This window comes from Tachyglossus aculeatus, chromosome 7 (genome assembly GCF_015852505.1).
Source record: "Tachyglossus aculeatus isolate mTacAcu1 chromosome 7, mTacAcu1.pri, whole genome shotgun sequence".
NCBI lineage: Eukaryota > Metazoa > Chordata > Mammalia > Monotremata > Tachyglossidae > Tachyglossus > Tachyglossus aculeatus.
This window is the reverse complement of record NC_052072.1, coordinates 25,770,725-25,786,103: the sequence shown is the minus strand read 5'-3', so window position 1 is coordinate 25,786,103 and position 15,379 is coordinate 25,770,725. Positions and strand designations below refer to the sequence as shown.

General features: G+C 44.9%; 1 protein-coding gene and 1 non-coding gene across 2 annotated transcripts in view; both read right to left on the bottom strand.

Annotated features, from left to right (window-relative positions):
- LOC119930440 overlaps window positions 1–15,379 on the bottom strand; it is a 30,714-nt gene that overhangs the window by 3,374 nt on the left and 11,961 nt on the right. The window contains exons 4-6 of the mRNA XM_038748766.1: window positions 5,214–5,324; window positions 1,681–1,956; window positions 1,146–1,203 (exon numbers count right to left, since the gene is read on the bottom strand). Coding sequence (XP_038604694.1) covers window positions 1,146–1,203; window positions 1,681–1,956; window positions 5,214–5,324 — 445 coding nt within the window. The remainder of the gene's footprint in view (window positions 1–1,145; window positions 1,204–1,680; window positions 1,957–5,213; window positions 5,325–15,379) is intronic.
- Window positions 6,988–7,125, bottom strand: LOC119931266. Its single transcript, XR_005452115.1, has one exon. It is a non-coding gene; the product is annotated as a small nucleolar RNA SNORA7 (small nucleolar RNA).

Sequence of the window (15,379 nt, the reverse complement as noted above, 5' to 3'; positions counted from 1 at the left end):
AGAAGTGAAGTGACTTGCCCAAGGTCACACAGCAGACATGTGGCAGAGCCAGGATCCAAGCCCATGATCTGACTCCAAAGCCAGTGCTCTTTCCACTGAGCCACACTGCTTCTTCTTGCATTCACTACTATAATGGTACCCATGCTTCCCATAGGGCTAGTATAGGTAGTAGTAGTAATAGTTGTAGTAGCAGTGGTAGTAACAATAATAATGGCATTTATTAAGTGCTTACTATGTGCAAAGCACTGTTCTAAGCGCTGGGGAGGTTACAAGGAGATCAGATTGACCCACAGGGGGCTCACAGTCAATCCCCATTTTACAGATGAGGTAACTGAGGCCCAGAGAAGTGAAGCGACTTGCCCAAAGTCACACAGCTGACTAGTGGCGGAGGCGGGATTCGAACCCATGACCTCTGACTCCAAAGCCCAGGCTCTTTCCACTGAGCCACACTGCTTCCATTCAGGTATAGTAATAGTAGCAGCATTTAAGGAGTACCTAACTGATGCAGTGCACTGTACCAGGTACTTAAATTGTACTTTCCAGGCATTTAGTACAGTGCTCTGAACACAATAAGCACTCAATGAATAAGATTGAATGAATGGAGAATTAAAAAGTGACGTTCCCTGACCAAAAGGAGATTACACACTTACACAAAGAGCTCCCATAAAACAGTCTCCCCCCAAACTGACCCCTAATCTTATCAAGTGATTTTATGTTTTCATAATACTCCGTCAACCTCCTCGCTGATCTCATTATCCCCAATCTCTCCCCTCTCCAGTCCATATTTTACTCCGCTGCCCTCTAGACCATAAACTCATTGTGGGCAGGGAACGTGTCTACCAACTCTGTCGTACTGTGCTCTCCCAAGCGCTTAGTACAGTGCTCTGTGCACAGTAGATGGTGACCAATCAATATTATTGATTGGTCAAGATTTTCCCACTAGGACCCTATTTCAGTTGCTTATTGTGTCAATACATTAAAAGCAGCATGTGAAGTCATGATTTCTCAGGTGAAAGGTTTTAGGGGGAGAATGACCATTTTCGTTTGTGACAGTATTAAAAGCTTTTATTAAGCTCCTACTTAGTGCAGAGTCTAAGAAGGCTGAGAAGAAAAGACATGGGTGAGAAGTAGACAGGGACCCTGGCCTCCAAGGAGCTCAAAATCAAAGGCCGGGGGGCAGGAAGTAGGGCTGGCGACAGACACCTGAGGAAAGATAAAACAATAAAAACACGACTGCAACATCGAAGAATTCAAAAAGAGCTGCTACAGAGTTTCATTCATTCATTCGATCGTATTTATTGAGCATTTACTGTGTGCAGATCACTGTATTAAGCGCTTAGGAAGTACAAGTTGGCAACATATAGAGACGGTCCTTACCCAACAGCGGGCTCACAGTCTAGAAGGGGGACACAGACAACAAAACAAAACAAAACATATTAACAAAATAAAACAGAATAGTAAATATGTACAAGTAAAATAGAGTAATAAATCTGTACAAACATATATACAGGTGCTGTGGGGAGGGGAAGGATGTAGGGCGGGGGGGGATGGGGAGGGGGAGAGGACTCCTTGGAGCTAAGGGCCCTACAATGCGCCAGTTTATTGTTGTATTATCCTCTCCCAAGTGCTTAGTACAGTGCTCTGCACACCATAAGCACTCAATAAATACAATTAACTGACCGATAACGGTTCCAGCGACGACAGCCACAGCAGAGGGTACTGGGGAAAGACACGGTGAAGTCCTAGTGGACTGCAATTTTCCAGCGTTCTAGAGGTTGAGATCCCATTCCTCTGGACCAGTTGGAGCAGAAGCTGATGGGAAGTCCCGTTGCCACGGAGACAGGGAAGCATCTCTCTCGGGGTGCAAGGCTCCGTCCGTGGTCCTGGGGACCAACAGGGGTCTTGCACTGCTGATGTCTCCTCACCTTTCCTTCGTGTGAGCGGGGACTGATGACCCTGTAAGGAAAACCGTCATGGATTTCCATCGTAAAGAAAATCCAGGAAGATGGGAAAATAAGTGAATTTTTAAAAAGCACCATTCTTTGCCCCTGAATTATATTTTTTATTCAAATCTTCCACTAACTGGGACTGAAGAGGAGAAAATGGACTTGACCGGCAGTAGGAGAGATTTTTAGAGGAGGCGGCACAGGCAGAGCTCTCCGGACTTGCAGGATATGTGACACCAGCTGTACAAATTCCCGTATTTTACAAAAAGCAGAGGAGAAGGTATGCAGCTCCCACAAGAACGAGTTTCCTTGGCATTTGAAGAATCCTTGAATGGTGGTACCGTATCAGTGAAAGGCTTCATTGAGGAAGGAAATTTCCAGTCAAAACCTGGGGAGGGGAGTGGTTTCTTTGGCAAGAGGAAGGAGGCTACTCTTGGCAGTGGGCAGTATGGCATGCAGGAAGGAGAGGTCGGATGGTTAGCATCACAGAAGAAACTGATTAGTGGAAAGGAGGCTGAGCTTTATGTAGGGACAAAGAAAAAAGACAATCAAATCCTGTAATCAAATCCTGGAGCTCTTTAAAAACAAGAGAAATTGTCTGAGATGGCAAACCCAGGGGAGCTAGGATAAAATCAGTGGTGATTTATTGAGGCCCTACTGCTTGCTGAACACTGTATACTAACTGGGAGAGACTGCCTCAGAATCAGTCAGTTGTATTTATTGAGCACTTGCTGTGTGCAGAGCACTTTCATCGCCCCATTCCTCAAGGACCATCAGTGGTTGCCTGTTCACTTCCATTGAAACACTCCCTACCATTGGCTTTAAAATACTCATTCAACTCACCCCCCCTCATTGCTTAATTCCTACTACAATCCAGGCAACACATTTCATTCTTTTAACGCCAATTCAACTATATTCTATTCATTTTATTAATATGTTTTGTTTTGTTCTCTGTCTCCCCCTTCTAGACTGTGAGCCCACTGCTGGGTAGGGACCGTCTCTATATGTTGCCAACTTGTACTTCCCAAGCGCTTAGTACAGTGCTCTGCACACAGTAAGTGCTCAATAAATATGATTGAATGAATGGGAAAGTATAGGATAACAGAGCTGGTAGACCCATTCCCTGCCCACAGGGAGTTTACAGTCTAGCAGGGGGAGATGCACTAGAAGCAAAACACGGAGTTCCCACCCTCAGGAAATTGTATAGTCTTCTTTTCCCCCCCAAAGATCTTTTACATCCATTATCTCACTTTATCCTCACAAAATCTCCATGAGGTAGGGAGAGCAGGTATCACTGTCCCCAGGTCACAAGTGCGAAAGCTGAGGCCCTGGAAGGGTATGATTTGCCCAAGGTCAATAGTAGATCTGGCACGAGAAGCCAGGTTTCCTGTCTCCCAGAGCTAAACTGGCATAAATTATGAACGAGTAGAGGGAATGGGAGAAAAACAAGGATACAACCAACGTATCAGGATGAACTAACTGTATAAATCATTGACAGTATGATTCATTATCCTATATCACTAAGTGCTGACGATAGGCATAAATACGTAAGTATTAAGGATGGCTGTTGGGTTGATATTAATTGGGGTTTGGGGAATTTGGGGAGGAGGTAGAATTTTAGTAAGGCATTAAGGATGGGGAGGGTTCGTAGCCAGCCAGATTTGACGGTGGAAGTACTAGGCTGGGGCAACACCGAGAGCAAGGAATAGGAGGGGGCAGATTTCAGAGGGAAGTACTGTTAGAATGTGAGTGTGGGAGGCATGCAGAATGTGAGCAGGGGAGTAGTGGATGGAGTGAGCCAAACAGTGCTTAGTACAGTGCTCTGCACATAAATACGCACTCCATAAATACCACTGATTGATTGACTGGTTATGTTCAAGACTATTATAAACTTTCCTGATTCAAAGTAATAATAATAAGGATTGTGGTATTTGTTAAGCGCTTTATTGTGTGCCAGGCACTGTATTAAGGGCTGGGGTAGATACAAGGTAAATTGGGTTTAAAACCCAATTGGGTTTAAATTGAACACAGTTCTCTGCAGCAGATCTTCCTCTGAGAGCATTCTAGAAAGATCTCTGTCTGGAGTAATTAACTGCAGAGCAGACATTGTCTCAAGACAGGGGTGTTCCAATTTCCTTCAACTGATTATCCTCCATGATAGCTCCACGGACAAGGAATACGACTCCTGAAATATTCATCAGCTGCCTTATTGCATAGTAAATTAAGATGCATTTAACTGAGTTTTTTGATGCTGCAGTCACCAAATTAATACTTGAAGTGGGAGAGTTTCACAAAATTTAAAAAGACAACAGGACTGTGATAAAGCAGTGTGGCCTAAAGGATAGAGCCTGGGGCCTGAGAGTCAGAAGGACCTGGGTCCTAATCCCAGCTTGTCATATAATAATAATAATAATATTAATGGTATTTAAGCGCTTACTATGTGCAAAGCACTGTCCTAAGCGCTGGGGGATACAAGGTGATGAGATTGTCCCACGTGGGGCTCACAGTTTTAATCCCCATTTTACAGATGAGGTAACAGGCACAGAGAAGTTAAGTGGCTTGCCCAAGGTCACACAGCTGCCAAGTGGCGGAGCTGGGATTCGAACCCATGACCTTTGACTCCCAAGCCCGGGCTCTTTCCACTGAGCCACGCTGCTTCTCTGGTACACAGAAGCACACTTGTCTGCAGTGTGACCTTCAGAAAGTCATTTCACTTCCCTGGACCTCAGTTCCCTCATCCGTAAAATGAGGATTAAGACTGTGAGCCCCATGTGGGACACGGACTGTGTCCAGCCTGATGAGTCTGTAGCTACCCCAGGGCTTAGTACAGTGTCTGGTGCATAGTAAGTGCGTAACTAATACCAGAAAAATATGTGAGATTTGGCCGAGGAATCAATGCCCCTGAGGAGGGCCACACCCCATTTCCAGCCTAAGGAGTGCATAGTTGCCTCTTGGAAAGACCTTCTATCTCCCCTCTTCTCTTAGGAGAAGCAGCGTGGCTCAGTGGAAAGAGCACGGGCTTTGGAGTCAGAGGTCATCCTGGCTCTGCCAACTGTCAGCTGTGTGACTTTGGGCAAGTCACTTAACTTCTCTGTGCCTCAGTTACCTCATCTGTAATACGGGGATGAAGACTGGGAGCCACCCGTGGGACAACCTGATCACCTTGTAACTACCCCAGTGCTTAGAACAGTGCTTGGCACATAGTAAGCACTTAACAAATACCATTATTATTATTATTTCAACTGTACTGGAAAGTCTTCTGCAAACCTGGATCAAAACAAAAAGCGCCACATGACTGGGTCCACTTTGGAGGGTTGGCAGGAAACACAGGACAACTGTTTCTTCCTTTCCCCCCGGGCTAGGTGGTTTCTTCTGGATCTGAAAGAAATGATTGATGAGACAAGTACCTGCAGCCTGGAGTAAAAGCTCACCCAGAATGGCGCGATTCCCTTTCCCCAAACAAATTCTGTTCAACAGAGTACTCTTTCCTTTACTCTTTTAAGTCATGAGATCTGCCAAGTGGCTTTCACAATTGACACCTTCTTCCATGCACCATGTTCTGAGAAATCCTCAGAACAAGCTTAGGAAGTGTGAAGAGACATAGCTTCATTCAGGACTATGACTTTGTTGCTGACCCCTTACAGAAACCAATCAATCCATCAACAGTATTTATTGAGTAGTAATAATAATAATGGCATTTATTAAGCGCTTACTATGTACAAAGCACTGCTCTAAGCGCTGGCACTGTTCTGAGTACTTACAGTGTGCAGAGCACTGTTTTAAGTACTTGTGAATGTACCATTGAGTTGATATACATTCATTCATCCAATTGTATTTATTGAATGCTTACCGTGTGCAGAGCACTGTACTAAGAATTTGGCCCTCAAGGAACTTACAATCTAGTGGGGAACTGAGACATGAAAATAAATTACAGATTAACTGCTTCTTCTCAGTCTCTTTTGCTGCCTCCTCCTCAAACTCCCACCTTCTAACTATGGGAGTGCCTCAAAGCTCAGTTCTGGGTTCCCCCTCTACATCTCCAACTGCACCCAGTTCTCTTGGAGAAGTCATTCACTCCCAGGACTTCAACTACCGTCTCTACGCAGATGATTCCCAAATCTACCTCTCCAGCCTTGACCTCTCTCCTTCTCTGCAGAGTCACATTTCCTCCTGCCTTCGGGACATCTTTACTTGGATGTCTGGCTGACATCTCTGTCCAAAACAGCATTCCTCATCTTCCCACAGAAACCCTGTCCTCCTCCTGATTTTCCTATCACCGATGATAACAAGCTCCTTGTTTCCCAAGCTGGTAACCTTGGCATTATTCTCGACTCATCTCTCATTCAACCCACACATTCAATCTGTCACGAAATCCCTTCGGTTCTACCTTCACAACAGCTCTGGAATCCACCCTTTCCTCTCCATCCAACCTGCTACGATGACGATCCAAGCACTCGTCGTTTCCCGCCTTGACTACTGCATCAAGCCTCCTCACTGAGTCCCCGTATCCTGTCTCTCCCCTCTCCAGACCATACTTCACACTCTGCTGCCCGAATCATTTTTCTGCAAAACCATTCAGTCCAGATCTCCCCGCTCCTGAAAATCACCGATGGCTGCTCTGTATCCTTAACCTCTATATCAAACAGAAACTCCTTATCAGCTTTAATCAAGAAATCCATTATATCTATTGAGCGCTCACTGTGTACAGAGTACTGGACTAAGCACTTGGGTGAGTAGACTATAAAAGTGTTGGTAGACATGTTTCCTGTCCACAACGAGTTTACAGTCTAGCAGGGGAGACAGACTGACTGAATAAATTATCTTGTCTGAAGCTGTCGAGTCATCTTCAACCCATAATAATGCTATGGACCAATCTCCCCCAGAACGCCCCACCTCCATCTGCAATTATTCTGGCAGTAGATCCATAGAGTTTTCTTGGTAAAAATACAGAAGTGGTTTACCATTTCCGCCTTCCGCGCAGTATGAGCCTCTTCCCTCGATTCTCTCCCATGCCGCTGCTGCCCAGCACAGGGGAGTTTTGATTTGTAGCAGATTGCCTTCCACTCACTAGCCACTGCCCAAGTTAGGAATGGAATGGGTAGGCCTCTGCTTGACTCTCCCTCTCATCATCGAGACTGGTAGAGTACTGGAAACTCTCCAGGTGCGACCCTGAGAGGGGCACTAAATAAATGCCAATGATTAATTGAGATAAGGGAAGCAGCAGAGTATAACGATCTATACATAAGTGCTGTGGGGGTGGAAATGAGGTGACTAATCAAAGTTCTCAGCAGGTACAGACCCAAGACCATAGACAGAAGGGAGAGTGTGTAGGGTGGAGAGATTATCTTACTCGCTGTTCCCCGATCTCATCTATCTCGCCGCCGATCCCTTTCCCTCATCCTCCCCTAGCCTGGAATTCCCTTCCCCTCCATATAATAATAATAATAATAATGATGGTATTTGTTAAGCGCTTACTATGTGCAAAGCACGGTTCTAAGCGCTGGGGGGGGGGGGATACAAGGTGATTAGGTTGTCCCACGTGGGGCTCACAGTCTTCATCCCCATTTTCCAGATGAGATAAGAGAAGTTAAGTGACTTGCCCAAAGTCACAGAGCAGACAAGTGGCGGAGCCGGGTCGAACCCATGACCTCAGACTCCCAAGCCCGTACTCTTTCCACTGAGCCACGTGACACCACTCTCTCCACCTTCACAGCATTATTAAGGTCACATCTCCTCCAAGAGGCCTTCCCCAATTAAGCCCTCTTTTCCCCAGCTCACTCTCCCTCCTGTGGCATCTCTGCACTCCAATTTGTGACCTTTGGACACCTACTATTCACCTCACCCCCAACCCCACAGCATTCAGGTACATAGCTTTAAATTATGTATTATAAATTATTTATTCATGTTAGTGTCTGCCTCCCCCTTTAGACTGTAAGCTCATTATGGACAGGGAAAATATTTGCCAATTCTGTTGTATTGTACTCTTTCAAGCGCTTGGTACAGTGTTCTGTACAGAGTAAGTGCTCATTAACTAGCATTCTCGATGAAGGGCTAATCAGAGAAGGCTTCCTGATGTGATTTTAGTAGGGCTTTGAAGATGAGGAAGGTGGTGGTCTGTCGTAGATGAAGGGGGAGGGTGTTCCAATATCAAGGAGTGGGCAGGGAGAGAAATGAGACTGAGGCAAAATCAGCTGGTTAGTATTAGAGGAGTGAAGTTTGTGGGCTGGGTTATAGTGGAAAAGGAGAGGGGATGGGTTTGAGTCTCCCATGGAAACAACCCTTGAGCCCCACTCCACTTTAGGGAGCCTTCTTCCTTTCCTTCTGGGCTAAGTGGTTTCTTCTAAATCTGAAAAAAAAGTGATCTATCAGATAAACACCTGTACCCTGGAATAAAAGCTCACGCTTTTGTCCCATAGTAAGCGCTTGATACCATTAGAAATTGAATTTAATGTCTGTCTCTCCCTCGAGACTGAAAGCTCTTCATGTGCACTGCACTCTCCCAAGTGCTCAATAAATACCATCAAATGAAGATGATGGTGTGATTTCCCTTTCTGTTGCCTACTGGAAAGACCACTGGGTCGTAAGTCAGGGTTCCAACCCCAGCTCTGCCACGTGTTTGCTGTATGACCTTGGGAAAGTCATTTCACTTCTCTGTGCCTCAGTTTTTTCATCTGTAAAATGGTGTAAGGAGTCACTTAACTTCTCTGTGCCTCAGTTACCTCATCCGTACAGTGCTCGGCACCCAGGAAGTGCTCAGTAAATATCATTGATTGATTGATTGGACTCAGTTGCCCCATGTGGGACAGGGATTAACTTGTATTTACCCCTAACCTTAGATTGGTGCTTGACACATAGTAAGCACTTAAATACCATACCCATCACATGTAGGAGGGAGAGGCTGATTGAATGTCTTAAATCTGATATGAGGAGTTTCTGCTTGATGTGAAAATGGATGGGTAACCATTAGGGGCCTTTTTAGGAATGAGGGGATGGACTTATGACTTTTTTAGACAAATGATCCAGACAGCAGAGTGAAATATGGGCTGGGGAGGGGAGAGGCTGGAGACAGAGAGGTCAGTGATGAGGCTGACTTAGTAACTGAGACGGGACATGATGAGTGTTTGGACCAGTAGCGGAGCAATTTGGATAGAGCCTAAGAGATGATGTGAAGGTAAAAATCTGGCCTATCCCACCCTGTCCTGATTCTCTGTCCACAGGTGAATCTCTCAATGTCTCAGACCCAAGATCTTTATGAGTGGGAGGGCACAGAGGGTTGGCTTTGGGAGAAGGAAGATGCAGAAGCATTGAGCTGGGTGGAGGGAGAGGTTTGGCTTCGACTTCTAGGATATTCCTGGAGGATAATAATAAAAATAATAATAATGGCATTTGTTACGTGCTTACTATGTTCTAAGTGCTGGGGAGGATACAAGATGATCAGATTGTCCCACGTGGGGCTCATGGTGTTCATCCCCATTTTACAGATGAGGTAACAGGCACAGAGAAGTTAAGTGACTTGCCCAAAGTCACACAGCTGACAACTGGCAGAGCTGGGATATGAATCCATGACCTCTGACTCCCAAGCCTGTGCTCTTTCCATTGAGCCATGCTGCTTCTCCCAAGATCAAGCTCACTTCCATCAATACGTTCGCCCCACCTTCAACCCCACAGAATTTCTGTACATCTCTATAAATTATATATGAGAAATTATTTATCTTAATGTCTGCTCCCCCTCTAGATTATAAATTCCATATGGGCAGGAAATGCCTGCCAACTCTTCTCCCAAACGCACTGCACAGTGCTACAGTGCTCTGCACTTAAGGGCTTAATAAATACCACTGATGATAATGATGATGATCAGTAAGCCTTCTCCATACCAGTGGAGAGGATTAAACCAGAGCCAATTCTTGCCCACGGAGACTGTAAGCTACTTCAGGGCAGGGATTGTCTTAGAACAGTGCTTTGCACATAGTAAGCGCTTAATAAATGCCATTATTATTATTATTATTGTCTCTACCAACTTTATTGCATTGTACTTTCCCAAGAGCTGTGATCTGCACACAGTAAGCCCTAAATAAATTCCACAGATTGATTGCCCAAGTAGAATAATGACTGAGTTCTCTGAAATTGAAATAAGAGATATTCAAGCTCTACTGGTGAAAAGTTGGTGAGGGCAACAAAGCAAATAAACCTTCCCTTTCAGGTTATTTCCTCCTGACTCTTCCTAGTTTAGTTCCAATCCCTTAATACAGTGTTCTGCACACAGTAAGTGCTCAATGAATACCACTAATCGATTGATGATTTTAATCACCCCCCACTTTTCCCTCTAGATTAAAGCTCCAACCCATTTACACTCTTAGTACCATCATAATTACTAACACTTCAGAGGATAAACAGGAAGATGTGTAAAAAGGACATTTTTCACCCCCTGGACTGGCTTGTTTTGTTTCGTTTGCAAAGCCAACAGCTGTGCTGAAAAGTGCAAAAGCCCAGGGAACGCTAACTGTCATTCATTATACAAGAATATTAACAGAAGCAATGTGGCCTAGTGGAGAGAGCACAGGACTGGGAGCCAGCGGGCCTGGGTTCTAATCCCAGCTCCACCGTGTGCCTACTGTGTGACTTTGGGTAAGTCACTTCACTTCTCTATGGCTCAGTTACCTCATCTGTAAAAAAAAGGATTCAATACCTTCTCAACCCCCTACTTTACATTCATTCATTCATTCAGCTGTATTTATTGAGCACTTACTGTGTGCAGAGCACTGTACTAAGCACTTGGGAAGAACAAATCGGCAACATTTAGAGACGGTCCCTACCCAACAATGGGCTCACAGAAGGGGGAAGGCTCACAGAAGGCTCACAGAAGTCTAGAAGGGGGAGACAGACAACAAAACAAAACAAGTAGACAGGTAGACCATCAGAATAAATAGACTATACACCAAGCACTGTTCTAAGCGTTGGGGGAGATATTGTGAGATCTGTGTGGAACAGGGTCTCTATCCAGCCAGATTAGCTTCTATCTCCCCCAGCGCTTAGAACAGTGCTCAACACATATTAAGTGCTTAATAAATACCACAGTTACTTGACAAATACCACAATTATACAAGCTCTTTGTCGAGGCTCAATCTGCCTCTTAATAATAGTAATAATAATTATGGTATATGGTAAGCACTTACTATGTGCCGAGCACCGTTCAAAGCACTGGGGTGGATACAAGGTAATCAGGTTGTCCCACGTGGAGCTCACAGTCTTAATCCCCATTTTACAGATGAGGTCACAGGCACAGAGAAGGGAAGTAACTTGCCCAAGGTCACACAGTGAGAAGCGGCGGAGCCAGGATTAGAACGCACGTCTAATGCTTCTTCTCAGTCCCACCCCATGATTTACCTGAGGGCTACATTCATGATGGGAGGCCCAAGTTGGTATTTGTGGGATGACTTGTTTATTCATTCAATTGTATTTATTGAGCGCTTACTGTTTGCAGAGCACTGTCCTAAGCGTTTATTATAATATGCATTTATCTGTATAAAATACTATGTTCCCATTAAAAGTTTACTATCACTACCCAGAAGGCTGTCATTTCTTGATTTTTTAAAATCTTTGTTCTTTCCTCTTGTTAATCATCTTCTGCAAAATGGAGATTCAATCCCTGTTCTCCCTCCTACTTAGACTGTGAGCCCCATGTGGTCTCTGACTATCTTGAGTCTACCCCAGCTCTTAGTACAATATTTGGAACATAATAGCGTGGCTCAGTGGAAAGAGCACGGGCTTGGGAGTCAGAGGTCATGGGTTCAAACCCCAGCTCTGCCAATCATCAGCTGTGTGACTTTGGGCAAGTCACTTCACTTCTCTGGGTCTCAGTTCCCTCATGTGTAAAATGGGGATTAAGACTGTGAGCCCCTCGGGGGACAACCTGATCACCTTGTAACCTCCTCAGTGCTTAGAACAGTGCTTTGCACATAGTAAGCACTTAATAGATGCCATTATTATTATTATTCTCTGGGCCTCAGTTTCCTCATCTGTAAAATGGGAATTAAGAGTGTGAGCCCATGTGGGCCAAGGACTGTGTACAACCCGATTAGCTTGTATCTACGCTAGCATTTAGTACAGTGCAAGGCACATAGACAAGCAGCGTGGTCTAGTGGATTGAGCAGGAGCCTGTGAGTCAGAAGGACCTGGGTTCTAATCTAGGCTCCACCACTTGCCTGCTGCGTGACCTTGGGCAAGTCACTTCACTTCTCCGTGCCTAAATGACCTCATCTGTAAAATGGGGATTATTACTGTGACCCCATGTGGGACATGGACATGTCCAACTGATTAGGTTGTATCTACCCCAGCACTTAGTTCAGTGCCTGGCACATAGTAAGTGCTTAACAAGTATCATAAAAAGTACTTTTATGGAGAATTTATAGTGAATTTATCACCTTTCCCATTTTTAGAGATACTAGATTCAGATGGAAAGTTCCCAGCCTGCCCTTCCCCAGATACTACAAAGTGAATGAATTATTACTCTTTACTTCTCTTCTGACATGAATCCAGGCTATGAGCACCCACGGGTACAAATGTGAAGGAGCCATATATATTTTGGCTCCATATATTGTCCTAATTTACCAGAAATAAGGATTCAGAACATAGATCTTTCCTTTATAAAAATGATGATGGTATTTAAGTGCTTACTATACGATAAGCACTGTTCTAAGCGCTGGATAATAATAAAAATAATCATAATAATTGCATTTGTTAAGCGCTTACTATGTGCAAAGCACTGTTCTAAACACTGGGGTGGATACAAGGTGATCAGGTTGTCCCACGTGGGGCTCACGTCTTAATCCCCATTTTATGGATGAGGTAACTGAGGCACAGAGAAGTTAAGTTACTTACCCAAAGTCACACAGCTGACAAGCGGTGGAGCCGAGATTAGAACCCATGACCCCTGACTCCCAAGCCCGTGCTCTTTCCACTGAGCCACGCTGTTTCTCTCCCTTTCTAGCATTTATCTTCCTAATTGTGTATTTGTACCGGGTGGAGGGTTCATGAAGACAGGCATGTTACCTATGTATAAATTCACACTTAACTAGATCTATTGGATAATGAGATTTTGATCTGCAGGATTGCTTAACCACATATAATCCTGGGCATGTTTCGATCAATCCATCAATGGTATTTATTGAGCACTTGCTCTGTGCAGAATGGGAGAGAACAGTAGAGTTGTTAGGAGTTCACTATCTATAAGTGGATTACAGTTGTTTACAAGTGCTGAGTTGGGCCCAAGAATATCAGGAAAGCTAATTAGCATGGGTACTGCAGATGCCATTTCTGGTCAGATGTAAAATGGAGTTAACTGATCAAGGCATTGTTCCTTTCTCCCCTGGGGCAGGGGGGTTTTGACCTTGGATTGAACAAATCGGGCCTCTGGCCTGGAATGCCCTCCCTCTTCATATCTGACAGATGATCACTCTCTCAATCTTCAATGCCTACTGAAGGCACATGGCCTCCAAGAGGCCTTCCCCCACTAAACCCTCATTTCTTCTCCCTCTCCTCTCAGTCTCCCTTGCACTTAGATTTGAAACCTTTACTCACCCCTCCCTAGCCCCACAAGACTTATGTACATTTATGTACACTTATGTACATTTATTTATATTTATACCTCTGTCCCCCTCTGTAATAATAATAATGATGGCATTTGTTAAGCGCTTACTATGTGCAAAGCACTGTTCTAAGTGCTGGGGAGGATACAAGGTGATTAAGTTGTCCCACGTGGGGCTCACAGTCTTAATCTCCATTTTACAGATGAGGGAACGGAGGTCCAGAAAAGTGAAGTGACTTGCCCAAAGTCACACAGCTGACAAGTGGCGGAGCCGAGATTTGAACCCATGACCTCTGACTCCCCAGCCTGGGTTCTTTCCACTGAGCCACGCTGCTTCTCTGTACTGTAAGCTTGTGGTGGACAGGGGAAGTGTCTACCAACTCTGTTGTATTTTACTCTAAAGTGGTTAGTACAGTGCTCTGCATACAGTAAGTGCTCAATAAATATGGTTGATTGATCAACTGAGTAGTTCTTCACTAAGAACATGCATTTTTGCACAGCAGCAATAACAGCATTAAACTGAGCAGGATCTTACTCCTGGGGATCCCTTTGATAATCTTTTTTTATGGTATTTGTTGAGCACTCACTATGTGACAAGCACTGGGGCAAATGTAAGTTAATCAGGTTGGACACAGTGCATTTCCCACAGTGGGGCTCACAATCTAAGGAGGAGGAAGAGCAGGTTTTGACTCTCCATTTTACAGTTGAGGAAACTGAGGTACAGAAGTTAAGTGATTTAGCCTGGGTCACACTGCAAGCAATTAGCTGGGATTAGAACCCAAGTCCTCTGACTCCTACGCCTGTGCTCTTTCACTAGGCCTCTCTGCTTCTCTTGTCTTGGGGATGGTTATGGAGGGAGTTCCCTGGGTTGGGAATAAGAGGTGGAGGAAGATGGGTACTATCCTTGTCTTTCATAATTAAAGCTTGGGAGATAAATACAATCTACTGTCTGTCAGGATTTGAAACTAGCCAGTCTGCTCATTCAACCCACATATTCCATCTGTCACCAAATCCTGTCAGCTCTACCTTCACAACATTGCTAAAATCCACCCTTTCCTCTCCATTCGAACTGCTACCGTGTTAATCCAGGCACTTATTCTATCCTGCCTGGATCAATTGTATTTGAGTGCTTACTGTATACAGAACTCTGTACTAAGCACTTGGAAGAGTACAGAGTTCGTAGACACATTTCCTGCCCTTAATGAGTTCACAGTCTAGAGGGGGAGACAGACATTGATATAAATGAATTATTGATTATGTACTTAAGTGTCGTGGGGCTGAGGGAGGGGTGAATAAAGGGAGCAAATCAGGCAACACAGAAGGGAGTGGGAGAAGAGGAAATGAGGGCTTAGTCAGGGAAGGCCTCTTGGAGGAGATGTGCCTTCAATAAGGCTTTGAAGGTGGGGAGAGCGATTATCCGATATGAAGAGGGAGGATGTACCAGGCCAGAGGCAGGACATGGGCGAAAGGTCAGCTGTGAGATAGACAAGATCCAAGTACAATGAGTAGGCTGGCATTAGAGGAGCGATGTGTGCAGTCTGGGATGTAGTAAGAGAGAGCGAGGCAAGAAGGGGCAAGAAGGCTGAGTGCTTTAAAGTCTTGAGTACTGCATCAGCCTCCTTGCTGATCTCCCTGCCTCCTGTCTCTCTCCCCACACCAGTCCATACTTCACTCTGCTACCCGGATCATTTTTCTACAAAATGTTCGGTCCATGTTTCCCCCCCCCCCAAAGATCCTCCATCCACCTCCGCATTGAACAGAAACTCCTCACCTTCAGCTTTAAAGCACTCAACAACCTTGACTCCCACTCTCTCACCTCCATGATGTTCTACTACAACCCAGCCTGCAT